Source organism: Hydra vulgaris, chromosome 13 (assembly GCF_038396675.1).
Source record: "Hydra vulgaris chromosome 13, alternate assembly HydraT2T_AEP".
Lineage (NCBI taxonomy): Eukaryota > Metazoa > Cnidaria > Hydrozoa > Anthoathecata > Hydridae > Hydra > Hydra vulgaris.
Genome location: NC_088932.1, coordinates 18,577,501 through 18,596,068, shown reverse-complemented (window position 1 = coordinate 18,596,068; position 18,568 = coordinate 18,577,501). Strand labels below are relative to the sequence as shown.

Genomic DNA, 18,568 nt, shown 5'->3' with positions numbered 1-18,568 from the left:
TATCTGTTAAATATGGAGGTTGGGGCATGATTACGGTGTTGAATTTGGCCAAAAAATTACGAACAAGCACCGACAATTGAGTAGGTGCATTATCGTGGTGCAAAATTCGTAAATTGTTTTGCCATAAATCGGGGGGCTTTTTTTCGGATTGCTTCACGTAAACATCGCATAACTTCAAGGTAATACTCCTGATTAACCGTACGACCTTATGGTAAGAACTTATGATGAATTACGCCATTATAATCAAAGAAAACAGTGAGCAAAACCTTAACATTTGATCAAACTTGACGTGCTTTTTTCGGTCTTGGTGATTAAGGGTGCTTCCATTGCAACAATTGTGCTTTGGTTTCAACGTCATAAGCGTACACCCATGTTTTATCACCAGTTATAAACTTTTCAAGCAAACTTGGATTGTCGTTGACGTTATTTAGCAGCTCCTGAGCGATGTTCATGCGATTGTTTTTTTGGTCAAAATTTAGCAGCTTTGGAATGAATTTTGCTACCACTAGTTTCATGCTCAAAAGATTTGAAAAATGTTATTGCATGAGCCTATTGATGTGCCAACTTCACCAGCAACTTCTCTTATTGTGATTCGGCGATCATTCATAACTATTTTTTTCACTGTTTTTACATTTTCATTGATTATTGACGTGCTGGGTCGACCAAAGCGTTCGTCATCTTCCACGTCTTCGCAGCCACACTTGTTTTTTTCATAGCAGACTCACCATAGGCTTTTTGCAACATTTCACACAATTTTTTACACTTTATTTCATTTTTTACGCAAAATTTAATACAAATTCTTTGAAGCATAGGTGGCGATAACGTTTGTCTGACAGGATAAACTAGTAATTAGTGCTGATCCTCATCGAAACGCCAGTAATAATAGACATGACTCTGAGGAGATGTTTATTACTTAATCGCTACACAAATTATGTTTACACATCAGCATTAATGTTTTTTTTTCCCATTCTGAAGCCTTTCATTTTTGTATGCATACTTTATTTTTTTTAATATTCCTCTATTAATCTTTATTTTTGTCTTGACAACTGCCAAAATATGCGTCGTTCGAAAAATAATTCTCCTTTATTGTACTTCATTTTTTCCCACAGGCGTTCACTGCTCGTGTGTGACCTCTCGGCAAATTTTATATGCCAAAGTTTTTAAATAAAATTTGATTTTTAAAACTTTTTAAAATAACGGTTTCAAATTATTATATTTCATTATTTAGTTATTTAATATTTATTTTATTCAGAACAGCAGAATAACATTTAAAAAAACAAATTAGCATCAAACATAATCTATAGTAATGATAATGTGAGCATAAAAATTTCCTGAGGCGTTTTTTTGTTACTTTCATTTTTTGTTCTCATAAACAATTTTTCTGCTTTTCTCAGTTTTAGCCTAGGCATATATTTTCCATCAAACCAAGAGGCTGTTTTGACTATTTTTAATATTTTAGTTTTTGAAGGGGCATGTTTCTGCATAACTAATAAGTAATATCTTTAGTAATAAAAATTTTATCTTCACCTTTACATGGTGGAATTAATTTAAATCATGGGCAGTTTATAAAAACTAAATTTTGGACTCCGTTATTTACATTTTTACGTAAGCAAGAAAGAAACCATTCAACTGCTGACGTCATGGAAACCACATATTGACTACATTTAAACTAAAGTTTCTAAAAATATAGGAGTCCTCTATAAGTCAAGAAATTATTTAAACAAAACCATTTTAATCCAACTCTATTAATCATTTATACATAGTTATATTAACTATGCAAATATTACTTGGGGAAGTACAAGCAAAAGTAAGTTGCGTACTCTTTATCATCGCGTTACGCTTAGTTTGTTATGAAAATTGACTTACGCATTCAACGTTTTTATTTAAAAATATAAAAGTACTTAATATTTATGAAGTGAATGTATATAAAATATTATGTTTTATGTTTCAATGTAAAATCAATCCTTCATTACACATTTTTAAAGATTTTGTTAAAAACGAAAAATAAGTATACGCTACGAAATGATAACTCACTCTTTGAACCCTTTTGTCGAACAAAATTCAGTTCTGTATAGCTTATCGTGCACCTAATCTCTGGAACAAAATTGTTTTACCTAATTTTGATTTATCAATTACCTTCCCAGTTTTTAAAAAGAAATTAAAAAAATTCATTCTTTTTAATGACATTATTTTGAAATACTTTTAAAAATAAGAAATTTATATAATCACGGTCTTTTGTTTTTTGTATTTTGTCATTTTTATTTGTTTATATTTATAAACGGCTTAAGTTATATTTTATTATAACGTTTTATGGTTCTGGCGACAAAATCATTAGATCTTCTATCAGATGCCAAGTTTTTATTTAAATTAGTTTATATATCACGGATTTTATTATATTACGAAAGCATATATATATCGGATTTTGTTGTATTACGAGAGCATATATTACGGATTCTATTATATTACGAAAGCATATATCTCTAATTTATTGTATTACGAGAACTTATATCACGGATTTTATTGTATTACGACTAGTTAAATGTAAAACTGAAGGGGGAAAAAAAAAAAAGGTTAATTTTCAACTGTTTCTAACGTTTTAAAAAATTTTTTGTATAATTTTTACGAGCTGATAATGCTGGTAACCATAATCCAGCGAAAATTTCGAATAATAAATTGCTTATTGTATTAAGAGAACTCGTATTAATTAATCTTTTCTTACTAATATATATATATTTATATATATATAAAAATGTATATACATACTAGAGATGGGAATCGAACCTTTTTTTAAAGTTCGGGTCCGGTTCGGTTCGGTTATATCAAATCTTCGAGTTCGGTTCAGTTCGGTCTTAAGCACAGTTCGGGTTCGGTTCGGTTCGGTTCGGTATCAACACAACTGTTTTTTTATTAGTTACAAAGCTTTACATCCACAATGATAAAACACAAATAAATTAAAGTAATATTAAGTAGTTAAAGCATTGCAAATAACTTGAATAATAATAATTTGCAATGCTTTTATACTGCAACTTCAAAAGTTCAAAAAATAATGCAGTTGCTAATAGCTGCAGTTAAAGTGCACAAAACATTAAAGCAGTAACTTTCTGAACACAGATAACGGTTGCTTAAGTAGCCTACTGTCAGTCTAGTAATCAGGGCTGCATGTTGTATTTGAGAAATATCAGCATTTCCAATGTTTCTGGGTTTAGGCGAGCCCTGCGCTCACTCATCGTCACCCCACACAGTGAAAACACTCTTTCACTGGCAGTACTTGTAGCAGGAATAGCCAACAACTATCTACCAATTAATGCCATCGTCGGAAGCTTATGTTCACGGTCATTGTCTTTCCAGAATTGCAATGCATCACACGCTGTCACAAGCAGTGCCAAGTATTTGTCAAGTTCATGTCTTGTGTCACGCATACTGTCGCTGTCTGAACCATTGATCTTACAGACTGATCGAAGATAAAAAAGCATTGGCCATACATCAGGGGACGTCGGCACATTGTCATGTGACAATTGTACAGTAGCCTTGTGAAAGAGATGCAAAAATTCTACGACGTCATGCAACAATTTTTCATTAACGTTGTTCAGTTGCTCAAGTTTGTCAAACTGCTTTGAATCAGCAAGAATTGACTTGACATGATCTAACTGGCATGACAGTGATTGCAAAAGAAAAAATTGACTGTTCCAACGAGTCGCAACATCCTGTTTGAGAGTGTGATTTAGTTCCTGGTTTTTCCCACTATGTTTAAAGTAGCCCACCATTTCCTTTGAAGTCTTGATCATTTCATGAACTAAATTAGCACCAGGGGATTTCAAAGCTTTTTCAACAGCTAAATTAAGATTATGACCTGCACAACTAAGTCTAACATCGTTGCGATAAGCCGACTTCATATTACTCCCATTATCAGTCACAAATACCAAATTGTCACTTTTTATAGTCTGAGGGAAAAGTTTTTTAAGTATTTCAGTTGTCTTTGCTTTTACGGCAATGCCAGTCTTAGACTCACTAAACTCAAACAATTCAACACACTTACTTATAAGGCAATAACTGCTGTTAATGTAATGTGCTGTAAAAGTTTGATAAGAGTATTTTAGAATGTCATCGGTCCAGTGATCAGTTGTTATTGCGATATGAGTAACCCCAGCAAGTTCGTCTTTCAGCTTTCGAACACATTCGTTGTAGAACTTTGGTAGTAGTGTCTTAGACAGCGTTGTTCGATCACACATAATATCCTCAAGTTTCACTGATCCATACTTCGATCCAATATCAATCATTGTTTGAGCAAAGTGACGGAACCCATCATCCTGAACACACGAGAATGGCTGAATGTCTTTTGCAATCATGTAAAGGGCTGCACGTTGAGCATATTCACAAATGTGTTTAGGAACCTGTAAAGTATAAAGCAATAAACAATAGCAATACATAATGGCCTTTTTTTTTTTGTACTACAAAAAACATTGTATTTCTAAAATATTGCTAACAACTTGTAACAAATATATTTTGCTATCAATGGTAGCAAGTGAAAAGTTAAAACAGTAAATAGAAAAAAGCAAGATCCGCAAACTATATTTATTAACCTCTGTCTTTTTAGGTAAAAAGCTTGTCATTTTTAATTGTCCAGGTTCTGAACTGATCTTATTGATGTGTGATGTATTATGTCTTTGTAAAGTTGTAGTATGACCAATTGGCACTGACAACCATAATCCACACTGCTTACAAACGGCAAACTCCTTGACAACCTGTTGATCATAACATGATTACTCACAGTTATACAAAAATCAAATAAAGTGTATTATAACTAAGGTCAATTGACTCTATTTAGCATTTGATATTCAATTAATTATCAAACCTGAATGCTGCTCAGTTTGGCATTGTGTGCAAGATGCAATGCCTGAGAGATGCAGGTGATTATTGATTTATTGAAATATTTATAAAACTAAATAATTTTATATGCAGTAAGTATAGCTACAAACCTCATCCCCAACTTCAACGTAACGGAAGCGTGTCCAGCATTCACTCTTTGTCCATGATGCAGGTACTAAGCGAGCCGCTCCGTCTGTTATCAATTTCTCCAACACTTTTTTAGTCCATTTACGAGTTAATTTACTGTTACTCATTATTACTACAATATTATGTAATTATTGCAATCATTAATTACTAAGATATGAATAAAAACTCAGAACATTAACAACACCTCAATATTGCAAATGTTTAGAAACAACATTTCCATTTTGGTTGGTAATGTTATGAATTGTAGACTTATCGCGAAGTTAGAATTATTTTGTTCTATTTCCCATTTTAAACGTTGGGAGAAAATTTTTCTTTTTTTTCTAAAAGTAAAAGTTACTTAAAATTTTAGCTAGTTTTTAAAGAAATAATAACTTATGCTTTAAATAATTTTGATTTAAACAAATTATTTAGAAGAAATTTAAAAATTAAAATATATTTTAAAAGTAATTATTAATTACTAAAATTACTAACTCATTTTCTTCCAACACTTAATATGAGAGATAAAACAAAATAATTCTAAACTCGTGGTATGTTATACATTAGGTAATGAATTATGTTATGTATGTTACACATTAGGTAATGTAGCATGTTATGTATTGTAGTGATGTGCAAATTGCAAAATTTTCACTTTTTCAAGCCTCTATTTAGCTTGGTTAGGGCAAGAACAGTTGGTTTGATTCGGTTCGTTCACAACAGTTTTAAAGTTCGGGTTCGGTTCGGTTTAGTAACAACTAAAGTTCGGGTTCGGTTCGGTTCTGTCGTAGATAAGGTTCTAGTTCGGTTCGTTCGGTTCGGGTTCGGTTCGTTTCCCATCTCTAATACATACATATATATATATATATATATATATATATATATATATATATATATATATATATATATATATATATATATATATATATATATATATATATATATATATATATATATATATATATATATATATATATATATATATGTATCGCTGTAAGAAACATGCAAATGCATTTTCTCACGCAAAATATTATTTTATTGAAATGAGAATTTTAAATATATACGAGCTAAATATATATAATGTTTTATGCTTTGTATACATGTGAAAAAATGGTTGTCCCTATCTGTCTTCAAAGATATTTTTACTCCGAAACCTATCCACAAATACAGATTGAGAAATACTTATTTTTTAAATGAACCATTTTGTCAAACGAGCTTTAATTAATTTTGTATTGACTATCGGGCACCACACCTTTAGAATAAAATTGTTTTGCCGAATTTTGATTTTGAACTACCCATTACTTTTTCACCTTTTTAAAAGTAAATTAAAAACCCTAATTTTTTCATTAGATGACATATTATGTTATTATTAATAATATGAACTAATAACTTTGCCTTTACTCATTTACATTTGTAAAAAGTTTATTCTTACTTATTTTGTTGGTTTTTATAATTTTTACTTAACATTTTATTATATTTTGGTACGTTGTATAAAGTATTAGTGAGTAGATCCGCGTCATCTCTCTTTTGATTTTATAATATATTTTAATTTTATAATATGAATATTATTAATATACTTTGTTTTATGCATAACTGTAAAACTGTTCCCTTTCATAACTTATATACCTTGAATAAAACAAATAAATATAAACTTAAGAAGTGATAATCTAGTTCGGCAACTTTTTTCTCTAACTAATTTTGGAAAGTCATGTATCGCATTTCGAGGAGCTTTTCTTTGGAACAAAATAGTTTTGAAAAATTTTGATTTTTCCCAAGAATGGAATTACATTTCATTCACAAAAAAACTGAAAGAAATAATTTTATCTTTTGAAGACTTATCTTTATATTTTTAACATTTTATGAAAATATGAAACTTATTATATAATGTAATATACAATAATATCGGATTCACTATTTATGTGTTTATGAAATAAGTACTATTTTATACACACTTTGTATTTATATATAAGAATCAATAATAATTTCTTTACAAATTTATTTATATATTCTTACGAAATTTATGTTTTTCACAAATTATTTCTTTGACATTTTTGTTTTATTCTTTAATGCTATTTTAATGCAATTAATATTCACGAGCGGTTCTCAATGATAAGACCTAAAGGTCTTCTGCGAGTCTCCGCGTTCTATTTATTATGTTTTTATTTTTATACTTATATATTTTATTATATTTGTTATTGTATAACGATTTTTTAATCTTAACTATCTTATTGTATAAATTTATTTAGTATTTAAGAAAAGAACAAAAAATTCTAAAAAAAAATTTATTAAAATATATACTTTGGAAAACTGTAAAAGTTTAATACTATTGTTGTTACTTTTGTTATGTGCTTGTTTGAGCTTATTTAAGGTTCTGATGACAAGATCCTTCGATCATCTTTCAGATACCTTGTTTTAACAAAATTATTAAAATCAGTTGTTATTATAATTAAATGTTAAATCGTATATTTAAAAATTAAAATTAATAAACATGCTTAAATTATATTAAATAAACTATATATATATATATATATATATATATATATATATATATATATATATATATATATATATATATATATATATATATATATATATATATATACACATATATATATATATTTTTTTTTATCTCAATGATATTATTTTTGACGATGGTTATAGTTTCATATATATTTATACGCGCTACCTCCCCTAAGTAAATTTATTTAGACATGTTACAAACCCTGATAGCTGTAATATTTGTGCTGAAGGAACTCTTTGTAATTAATTTTCTTATTTAAGTAGAATAATTATTAAAGTACTTTGATAAGGTCCTCTTAAATAAGCAGGTCTTCTTAAATAAGTAGATTAATTACAAAGAATTTTTTCAACACAAATATCATGGCAACCAGGGTTTGTAACATGACGATGTCGAAATAAATTTACTGCGTGCAAGCATCGTGATAATTATCTTTTCAAATTATATCACAGGACCAACATTACGGGTTTCGAAATAAAAGGGCACAATCGTAAATTTTTGAAAAAAATCCTCTATAAATAGAAATTTATATAAAAAAAGTTCTCTAGAAAAAAAAGTTTGTGTGTGTGTGTGGAGAATGAAGAGCCTACTGGATTCCTCCCCCAATCTTCCCCCGGGTCAATGAATCTGCATTTGAACGTAATTATTCTAACAGAGCATGGTATTATAAAGATACCTTAATATTATGTTGACGCAGTATCGTGGCTAGTGCATCGGAGGCAACACTAAAAAACTGTCATAGGGCCCTCAAAATCATAAAAAACCTTTCCATTAGATATTACAAGGAAAAAAAACCAAAACTCTTTAAATTTTGAGGGAAAAGTATCCCTTACCCATTTTTTGATAATGACTTTGTACTTCTGTAAAACCCAGCATGTTTTTGGAGCTTGAGATAGCTAACATCCAGATATGGAGCAAACTACAAACGTACACATTTTTATACTTATGTCAAAAAAAGATGTTTGCAAAAAATTGCGATGATAGGAGCCTGGGAACATAAAATTCTTCAATTTTTGGTCATAACTGCCCCAAACGTTAAAGCAGCAAGTTGATTAAATAATTGTTATACTACTCTCAGCTGAATTAATATTTATAAATAAATTTTAAATTTCATGAAACAATCTCATAGCGTTCAAAAAATATGACCATATAAAGATTAAACCTCTCTTAATTTGATGGGGCTACAAGTTTAATATGGTCATAATTTTTGAACGCTAAGAAGTTGTTTTTTGAAATTTAAAATTTATTGATAAATATCAGTTTAGTTAAGAATATTAAAGAAAAACAATGTTTCAACGTTTGGGGCAGTCGAGGCTAATATTTTAGGACTTTTTTGTTCCCAGGCTCCATTCATCTTTTTAAAAAAAAAAGGTTTTGCAAAACATTTTTATATAAACTATAAACATATGAATTTTTGGACTTTGCTCCATACATGAAGGTTAGCTATTTCAATCATCAAAAAACGCTGGATCCGCTCCTGGAATATATATTGAAATATTCCATTTGAATTATTAGTGAACTAGAACTACGTAGAATAGTGCTATTTAAAAAGTTTAAACAAAAATTGCCCCCCTAAAATGTTGAAGGAAGCTCGAATTTTCATCGTTTATTTTTATTTTCATACTATAGCAACTTTTTGTAGTCGTGACAATAAATTTAAAAAAATATGACTCACCCTACTGTTTATATCACATTAGAATGTTTAGGAAAATGTTGTAACAAATACCTAACTCGGTTTGGGTGTAAACTTTACATAACCATAACCTTTGAATTTTGAATTTTAAAACCTGTCAAAATTTAGAGTAAGAAAATAAAAAATAAAAGTCACTAATTTTTGCCCTCACATTTGGGGTAAGGATAGTCAATGTTTTAGGGAATTTTTTTTTAAATTCACCACAATTTTTATTTCTTGTTCTGCGTATAATCATTGCTTAGCTACTGCTCGGGTTATTCGTATATTACACCGTGGCGTAGCAAAATATTTGTGGCCATTAGACATAATGGTTCAGGTGCCTGATTTCTGTTTTCCTGGAACTTTTACTGATATAAAAAAAAAATATTTAAATACATCTTAGGCTCCTAAACCTTTACATAAATAGTTCTCAAATTTTCACACCTATAAAATACCGTATTTCTTGAAACCAGTGCCTGATTAAGACTTGCTGGGTCTTGGGATTAAGATTTGCTGGGTCTTTTGAGCAGGTGGCCTTTTTTTTTAAGTGCCGAAAAAACCTTACAAAAATAAATGACCCTCTTAAAAATTACAGAGCTTCTAAATCTGTTTAAAATTACTAATGCAATTTACTTTTTGATAAATGTTAACTTACTCGTGTAAGTAAAAAAAAAGTAAGTAAAAGAGTCATCCCTATTTGAAACATTAGTATAATATAATAAATTTAATGTATATTCTTCAGCAATAAATAAAGAAAAATACCTTAATTCAAGCTTATTTCTCATATCAGCCTAAGTTCGACATAACGGAAATTTGCTTTAGTCGAACATTCGTTAAGTTGAACGATTTTCCATCTTCCCTTTGGAGGTTCGAGTTATCGGGAATTTCCTGAATTGTTAAAAAATTTTATTTAATGATAGGATATTTTTTAAGATAATAGTTTTGAACGCATCCTTCGCGCGAGGATTAATCACCACTTGAATAATAGTTCTGATTTGTAATACGACAACATCAATAAAACAACAACTAAAAGCAAATCTATATTTACCAAATATAGATTTGCTTTTTGTTTATTTGCCTTTTCTTATATAAGCAAATCTATATTTACCAAAAATATAGATGTCTTATATAAGAATGTTATAAGTTACAAAAAATATATATACAATCTACATTCTGGATGGTTCACATATAGCTAGGCTAAATCGAGAAGAGCGACCATAATAACTTGGAATTTATTTAATTTAGTGTAATTAGTTCTAAGTGTATGTATGTGAAATATAATTACATATCAGAACTAATAATCATCTACTCATAAATACACGCTAAAGAAAAAATTTACTGAAAAATACATCAAAACAAAAAAATCAACTTGATTTTTAGCATTCTTACCTTAAAAAGGTTATTTTAACACTAATATCAAGCTTAGTTTTTTTAGTTTAATTGGTCATAACTTTAAATTATTATATTATACTATAATATATAATTTATAGCTGATAATATTAGTAACTATAAAAAAGCAAAAATTGTATGTAATTTAGTTGCTTAATACATGCTATATTATTATATATACAAGTATAATACATCTAGTATAGTGTATTATATACATTGTATTATGTTCAATGAAACAATATTCTATATGGTACAACTTTCTCAACCAGTTGACTTTGAAGTGCAACCCTTGTCAGACAAAGCTGGTGTTCTGCATTAATAAAAGTTTACATCTGGCTGAATTAGGAGGTATTTATATTACTTCTGGGGTACCTCATGGTTCTATCATTGGTTTTGTTTTGTCTCTTATATACATTAATGATCTTCCCAACAACCTTACATCTAAAGTAGCTTTTTTTACTGATGACTCAACTTTATACTCCTGTACTGAGCTTACAGTGGCTTGTAAAGCTAAGCTCCAACAAACCTCAGTTATTTACTGCAAACAACCATCGCAGCTCTATTGACATTCCTATATTAATGGTTGACAATGATCTCACTGAGTCCTCTACTTTACATTGTCTTGGACTATCATTTACTACTGACCTTTCATGGAAACCATATACTCAATTTGTTGTTAAATTAGCATCTGCTAAAGTTGCTTCTCTTTATCGTGCTTTTTATTTTCTCTCTTCTGATTCCATTTTCTACCTCTACAAATCTCTTATTCGTCCCTGATTCTCCTCTAGATAAGGTTTAAAAATGCATTGCAAACATAGTTGGATCCACTCAATCTGATAAGCTTGAGCCTCTTTCCCATCGTTGTAAATCTCTTTCTCTTTACTACAATTACTATCATGTTCGCTGCTCAAAAGAGCTATTATCTCTAGTTCCATAAACTAAAACTCATTCTTGCTTGACTTGTCATTTAGCAAAGTCTCATTCTTTTACTGTGTCTATCTCTGCATGCTCTAAAAACTTTTACTCATCTAGTTTTTTTGCCCACACTTTAACCCTTTGGAACTCTCTCCCATCTTCATATTAAATTATTTATTTATTATTATAATTAAATTAAGTAAATATTTTGCAACAACAACAATAAATCAGTTTAAAACAACAGTAAACAATTTATGCATATATATATATATATATATATATATATATATATATATATATATATATATATATATATATATATATATATATATATATATATATATTGTAATTATATTGCAGAAAAACTTTAGAACTTTTGGGAATGAATATGTGGTTTGCAATAAAAATGTTTTAAATAAGTAACTGTTTCTGATATATTTAAGTTTTTAATGTTAATATTTGTAGATTATTATGTTAAAAAAAGTTTGTATGAAAATAAGTAGGGAGGGTTAGGAAGTTTTTATTTTGGAAAGAGAGTTTTTTATTTAATTTTTTTTACTTATTGAAAAGAAAATTACTTATGATCATGATCATCGTCATTGTCTTCATCATTGTTGTTGTCATCATCATCATAAACTTTTGAGCTAAAAACTAGCGTTATAGGAAATTTCATTCAATGATTGCAGATTCAGTGATTGCAAAATAATATCTTTCATAAAATTTTTATAAAATAGTTTGTTTCATCCTTGAATACACGTTTATGTTAATTGATTTTCAACAATATAATACCAACAATATACTATTGAAATTTTTTATGATAATTTTTTTTACAAATGTAATTTTTATTTTATTTAGTTATGTCTTTTTACAAATGCGATTTTTAGTTTTTCTAGTTTATAATCATTTAATCTCAATTATTTACATGGTATTGAGGCGTACTTTTTCATATTCTTCATTGCTAAAAAAAGTAACAACAGTGCAAAAAGGTAGCATTTTTTTATTATTAAGAGTTTTAATTTTTTATTTTTTCCTAAACTTTATTGAAATTTTTTTATTGATAAGAAAACTCTACAATTTTCAAATTTTAAATCAAAAAAGTGATTTGATAAGTTTCATTAATAATGTTTTCAAGTGGTTTTGATGTCATAAAAATATCTTTATTTTTTATTTTTATTTAAGGACATCAATTTTTAAACTACCACAACAAAATAAATTGCATTAAAACAAGTTATAAACAAACACTTCTAGATTTGTTTTTCTCCAAATGTACATATTGTGGAATGTCTATTTTGTTTAATTAAATTTATTATTTCATTTTTTATTATAATTTAACATTAACTATTTTCTTTCTACTCTCAATATTTGTACAAATGAATTAAAATATCTTAATTTTTTGTTCATTATTTATTAAAATTGCGTCTTTGCAAATAATGATTTTTTACTTTTAAAAAGTTGTAACAGTCCCCCCCCCCCCAAGACATTACGGTAAGTTTTTTTGTAGTCAAATATTATGATAGATTATTTACTACTTTCCAGACAAACTGTAGCTTTAAAACTTTCAGCACTTGTATAGTCCTGATTGTTTCCAGGGCAGACAGTCGGAGGCTCCATGGCCCATGGCACTGGGGCCGTGCCCCACTTTTTTACTCATATTTTTTTTTTTTTTTGCATTTTCAATAATCTAAATATAAATTTGAAAATATTGTTTTCAAAAAATTTTTTTGGTTTGTATTTGTTCCATTCTATTTAATTATTTACAAAATAAAATTTAAAAATATAAAGTGTCAAGATTGTGTTAAGATTTGCTTAGATGCGTCAACAGTCAAAGTATACATATGTCCAGTTGTTGTTACAGGTGCATATTATATTTACACAGAATAAATTCATCAAATTTCAATGTATGGATGTTCATTCGCTGATTAGGTTAAATACTTTGAATATCAGAAAAAGAAAACATGCCTTTTATATTCAAATCTTCACTTGTTCATTTAAAGCTAACAGTATCTATAGATTCTGGGTTAAATTGATGATAGCTCCTAGTTTCAGGAATTGTTCTACTTAGCTGAAAACATTTTTTCAAAATAGTGAACAATTTTTTCAGTCTTTCTTTTTCTTGAAAAAAAAAAATCCCTTCAATTCAATATCTGGTCATTTATAGGCCTTGATTTAAATTTAATCGTTTTACTGTACCACCAATACCATGGTGACTTACCATGGTCTGAAGCAAAAAAAGTTCACTTATCATCAATGTCAAAATCATCTTTATGGAAACAGATCTTATAAAGGTTTTTGTGGTTTTTATACTATGCAGCACAGCCATCTAAAAAATAAAGAATCTTTAAAATCAGAGATGCGGAGTCTAAACAAAAGTTAGTTGTTATTCCAGATCATATATATTATCTTAAACAATGTTAGTTTCTAAAGATGAAATAACAGTAAATATAAACAACAGCAATATAACAACGATTATAACAAGAAAGGATTAATGTCATATTTCTACATCCCCTTCCATGTTTTTAATTGTCAATATAAACATAGTTTTCAGGTTCATTTCTTGAAGTCGTCTAACGTCAAAGATTTACCGGATTCTGGCATAGATGACAGCTGGGGTACTGATGCTATTGGTAGACGTTGGCATAGATGACAGCTGGAGTACTGATGCTATTGGTAGAGGTGATTAAGTTACTGTTGGTGCGGATGTCGGAGGCGGTGACAGTACTGTAGATTGTGCTAATTTCAGTTCAGATGGTATAACTTTGTTAGATTCTGAGATATATTCTGTGATTTGTGGTGAATTGGCAGAATTTTCTTGACTAAAGCTGGTTTTTAATGGTTTGGTCAATGCGACTTTAGTTTCGTGTGACTTTAATAGGTTTAGAAATTTTTGCAAAAATGTTTTTTCTGTTTACAGTCAGTCTACCTGTTCTTTTAACTTTAATGACATATTGGTCATTTTTTTTACACTCAACAACTTTCCCACTGCGATCCCATTTTTAGGATGGTTCCCTACTTCATTTTGTTTGAAAACACTATCTCCATCATGTAGTGGTGCAAAGGAACGTGTATGTTCTTAAAGTGATTCAAGGGTCTTTGCATATCTTGTTTGTAATGCTTCTTTTGCTGACCATGAGTGTCCCATGTCCATGTCTCCATGTTTTCAGGAATTGATCATTTTCAAACATAGGGATTCTGTTTTTTATTCTGGGCATTGCGCCGCGAATGGGATAGCCAAATAATACTTGAGCAGGGGACAACTGACAAATAGGGTCTGGCGTGTTTCTAATTGTGAGCATTGCCCCTACAAAAAGGTTATTATTAAGATCACCATTTGGTCCCACATTGTTTTCCAGGAGATGTTTTGTTGATTTAACTGCAAGCTCCGCTCTTCCATTAGATTGTGGGTGATAGGCTGATGAAATGCGATGAGTTATACCCCATTGTTGCAGAGACTCTTTTGTTTCACCAGAAGTAAATTGAGGACCACCATTGGTAGATATTTCTTCTGGCACTCCAAATGTTGAAAATAATTTACGAAAGCGCATGATTAGACCTTTTGCGGTTATTTCTGATGTTCCTTATTTTATTCTGTAGGCTTTGGTCCACCCAGTGAGTCTATCTCCAATAACCAGATAATTCCAGACACAAAATTCAAAATAGCCAGGGAATATGCATTCAAATGGCATTACGTGGATGTGAGGTTGGATAGGTGGTAGTTGTGCATTAGATAGTGCATTTCGATTACAGCTGCAACAGCCATCGCGCTTATTTTATATGCTGTAAGTGATACTCGGTCAGAAAACGGTAGCTTGAGCTCTGGCTATCATTCCTGACACTCCTTGGTGGGCTGAGTGCAGTACATCCAAAGTATCATTTTGTAAGGCTGGTGGGATTACAGTTCTGTCGTTGTATATTATAACTCCATCTGACACCATTAAGTCTTTGCGGTATTCCCAGAATGGTAAAAGGCTTGTTTCGAAATTCTTTTTATCATTTGTGAAACCATTTTCTATTGCTAATACTAATGCTTTAAAGTCAGTGTCCTTTTCCTGGTTGGTGCTGAATGATAAATTTCCATGGCAAGGTTCTATGTTTTAGTCAAAAGAGTTGTGTGTTAGCAATTTCATCTTGGGTCCTGTCTCCAAATAATTTGACAAGCGGTTTATGGTCAGTTACTACCAAGAGGTTATCACATTCTTGTGTGAAATATTTAGTCTGCTCTAGACTCCAAGCCACGCCTAGCATTACGCCTTCAACTAGTGCGTATCATTTTTCAGTAGATGACAAGAATCTGGACCCGGCAAGAGTGATTTTCCATCCGTCTATACAGCAATCTGGGGAATCTGATTCACATTTACAATATTTTTGGCTCAGGTAATACCCTAAGCCCGATTTTGACCAGTCACTTCTCAAGCAGGTCTTCTTGGTGATATCAAGTATTTAGACCCCATTTTTAATTGCGCTGATGATCTTTTCTTTTCATGCACTGAATGAAGTGTTAAGATCATCCGACCAATAGAATTTTGATTTAGGGCTGAGCAGAACTTTGAATGGGGCCATAGCTTCTCGAAGTTGGGCGTAATGTGATACTTGGTTAACTAAACTAAACCAAGATCGGATGTCAGTTATTGAGGATGGTTTTGGGAATGATCTGATTGCATCAATATATTTAGGCAGTGGGTTAACTCCATATTCAGATATTCTAAAACCTGCAAAGTCTACTACTCTTTGAGCAAATTGGAATTTTTAGGGGTTTAAAATAATTCCAGCTTTCCCAACAAGCTCAAGGAATTTAATTGTTCGCCACCAATGTTTAACTAGTTCATCGGCGTAGTGGAGGGTGTCATCTACACATCTTTGTTTGCAACTAAAGTCTGCTACAATTTCATCAAAATGTCTGTTGTAGCTGTCCCTGCTGGAGACAAAACCTTGAGGAGCTCAAATGTATCTATAGCGTTCAAAAGGTGCAATGAGGGTGGTAAGATGTCTATCTTCCATGTGTATTGGGACACTATGATAGCCATTCCATGCATCAGTTACAGTTTTTCATAAATTTCTTGGTACTAAATGAGCTAGTTGGAATGGTGATTTCATTGCATGGGTTTCTCTGTGGCAATATTTATTTAATGGGGATAAGTCGACAGTGCGACGAGGCCTGCCGTCATGTTTTCGTGTAATGACCATTCTGTGGCACCATGTTGTAGGTTCCCCTAGGGGTACCTTTTCAATGACACCAAGAAATTCATCACAAAGGAAATCTTTCTCAACCTGGTCTTGCCAATGTATTGGTATGGTGGCTGGAGTAAATGCTGCAACTGGTTTGACATTTTCTTGAATTAAAATACTAATTGGAGGCCCCTCCAATTATGTCAGGTAAAATCTGGTGTGGGCATGTGTTGAATGTTGAGGCAGAGTATCTTGTAAGAAGCCAAGTTTTCATCTGTTTGTTGTTTCCAGGAGAGCCATCAAAAGGAAGTTTAGTGGGTGCACTTGGTGGAAGACTTCTTTTGGGGCAATCACATGCATGGATTGTGTTGTTTTCACTCAATGTTTTAGTCACTTTAGTCTGAGAGTCTGAGTAAATAGCTCCATGGAAGGCACTACCAATCTCTGGAAAGTCTTTAGAGATGATACCCAGTTGGGTCGTTGCCTCTTTAGATAAGTAGAATCCGTTTGCATCTGGACTGATGTATACCATTACAGTACATTCGACTTTGTTGCCATTAGGTTGTTGTCCTTCAAGACGTACAAAAATTGCACTTTTAATACAAAATTGGGTTTTGTTAGCAGCAGACATGCTATATTTCACATGTATTAAATTTTGTGCTTTAAAACCCGTACTCTCAAACCCTTTCCTGGACCATAAGCAAGACTGTGCACCAGTACCTGTGATGACTTGTATATATTTTGGTGTAATGGGAGGGAATGGGATACTAAATGCATCATAGTCTGATTTGTTGGTAGTCATACACAGCTGAATTGTAGGGTGAACCAGTGATTGAGCTGTGGCCCATCCATCGTGGGTAAATATGTGTTGATTTATTTCTGTGGAGTGCTGCTTTACATTGGACATCAGTTGAGATTTTTTTAAAATTATATTTGAATGCTTAATTGCGCTCAACTTTAACATAAGTCCGCTGGTCTTAATGTAAATGAATTACAATATCGAACTTTTAATAATACCAGTGTTTTTTAGTACCAGTGTTTCTTTGAAATTCCATTGGATACATGAAGAAACTAACATAAACAAAAGTTAGTTGTTGTTCCAGATCATATATATTATCTTAAACAATGTTAGTTTCAAAGATGAAATAGCAGTAAATATAAACAACAACAATATAACAACGATTATAACAAGAAATGATTAATGTCATATTTCTACAGAATCCCAAAAGAATTCCAGCTTCGTCTCTATTTTTTCCAGGTCTGTAGTGTCAAGATGCTCTTAACATGTTTTTTAACTTTTGATTTTCTATATGAAAAAAATTCATGAGATTTTTTATTTGGAACTTACTGTTTTTATTTTTTGTGTTATTCAATTATTGTTCTTTGAGAAATCAATGCTGTTCTGTCTGTATTCTTTTCAAATCAAAAAGTTTTAAATTATACAATGTAAAATTCTGTTAAAATCATTATTTTAGATAGATAAATGTTTTTAATCCATAAACTTGCAAATTAAAAATCTTAGAGACATGTACTCTCTTAAAATAATTTCTCCTAAAAGAAAAAAGTGAAAGTTCTATCACAAGATTCCACTACAAAAATATGAGGCCCATGTCCCAACCCCCCTCCTTTTTCTCTCTAGGCCCTGAAAACAACTTTAACATGCACATTTATATGCACTACAGAAATGCCATGTTTCAGAGCTCCAACTAGTCTGGAAGGTAGTGACAAATCAATTGCAACATTCTGCTACAAAAAAGAGGGGGCCATGCCCTGTTATCCATATATGGAAATCCATAAACTTACAGATCGAAATCTTTATATTTTTTGAAAGATCAATGAATATAGAAGATGTTTAATATATAATTTTTTTGATACCATCAAGGCTTCATGGGTTTCTTGAGCATCAAAATGATGTGTATAAAAAA

General features: G+C 30.6%; 1 protein-coding gene across 2 annotated transcripts in view; it reads left to right on the top strand.

Moving 5' to 3' along the window:
• Positions 1-12,361: 12,361 nt before the first annotated feature.
• The window catches only part of LOC136089258 (uncharacterized), a 91,123-nt gene continuing 84,916 nt past the window's right edge, over positions 12,362-18,568 (top strand). For both annotated transcript variants that reach the window (XM_065815093.1, XM_065815092.1), the window contains exon 1: positions 12,362-12,466. In XM_065815093.1, the coding sequence (XP_065671165.1) occupies positions 12,403-12,466 (64 nt within the window). In that variant the 5' untranslated portion in view covers positions 12,362-12,402. The remainder of the gene's footprint in view (positions 12,467-18,568) is intronic.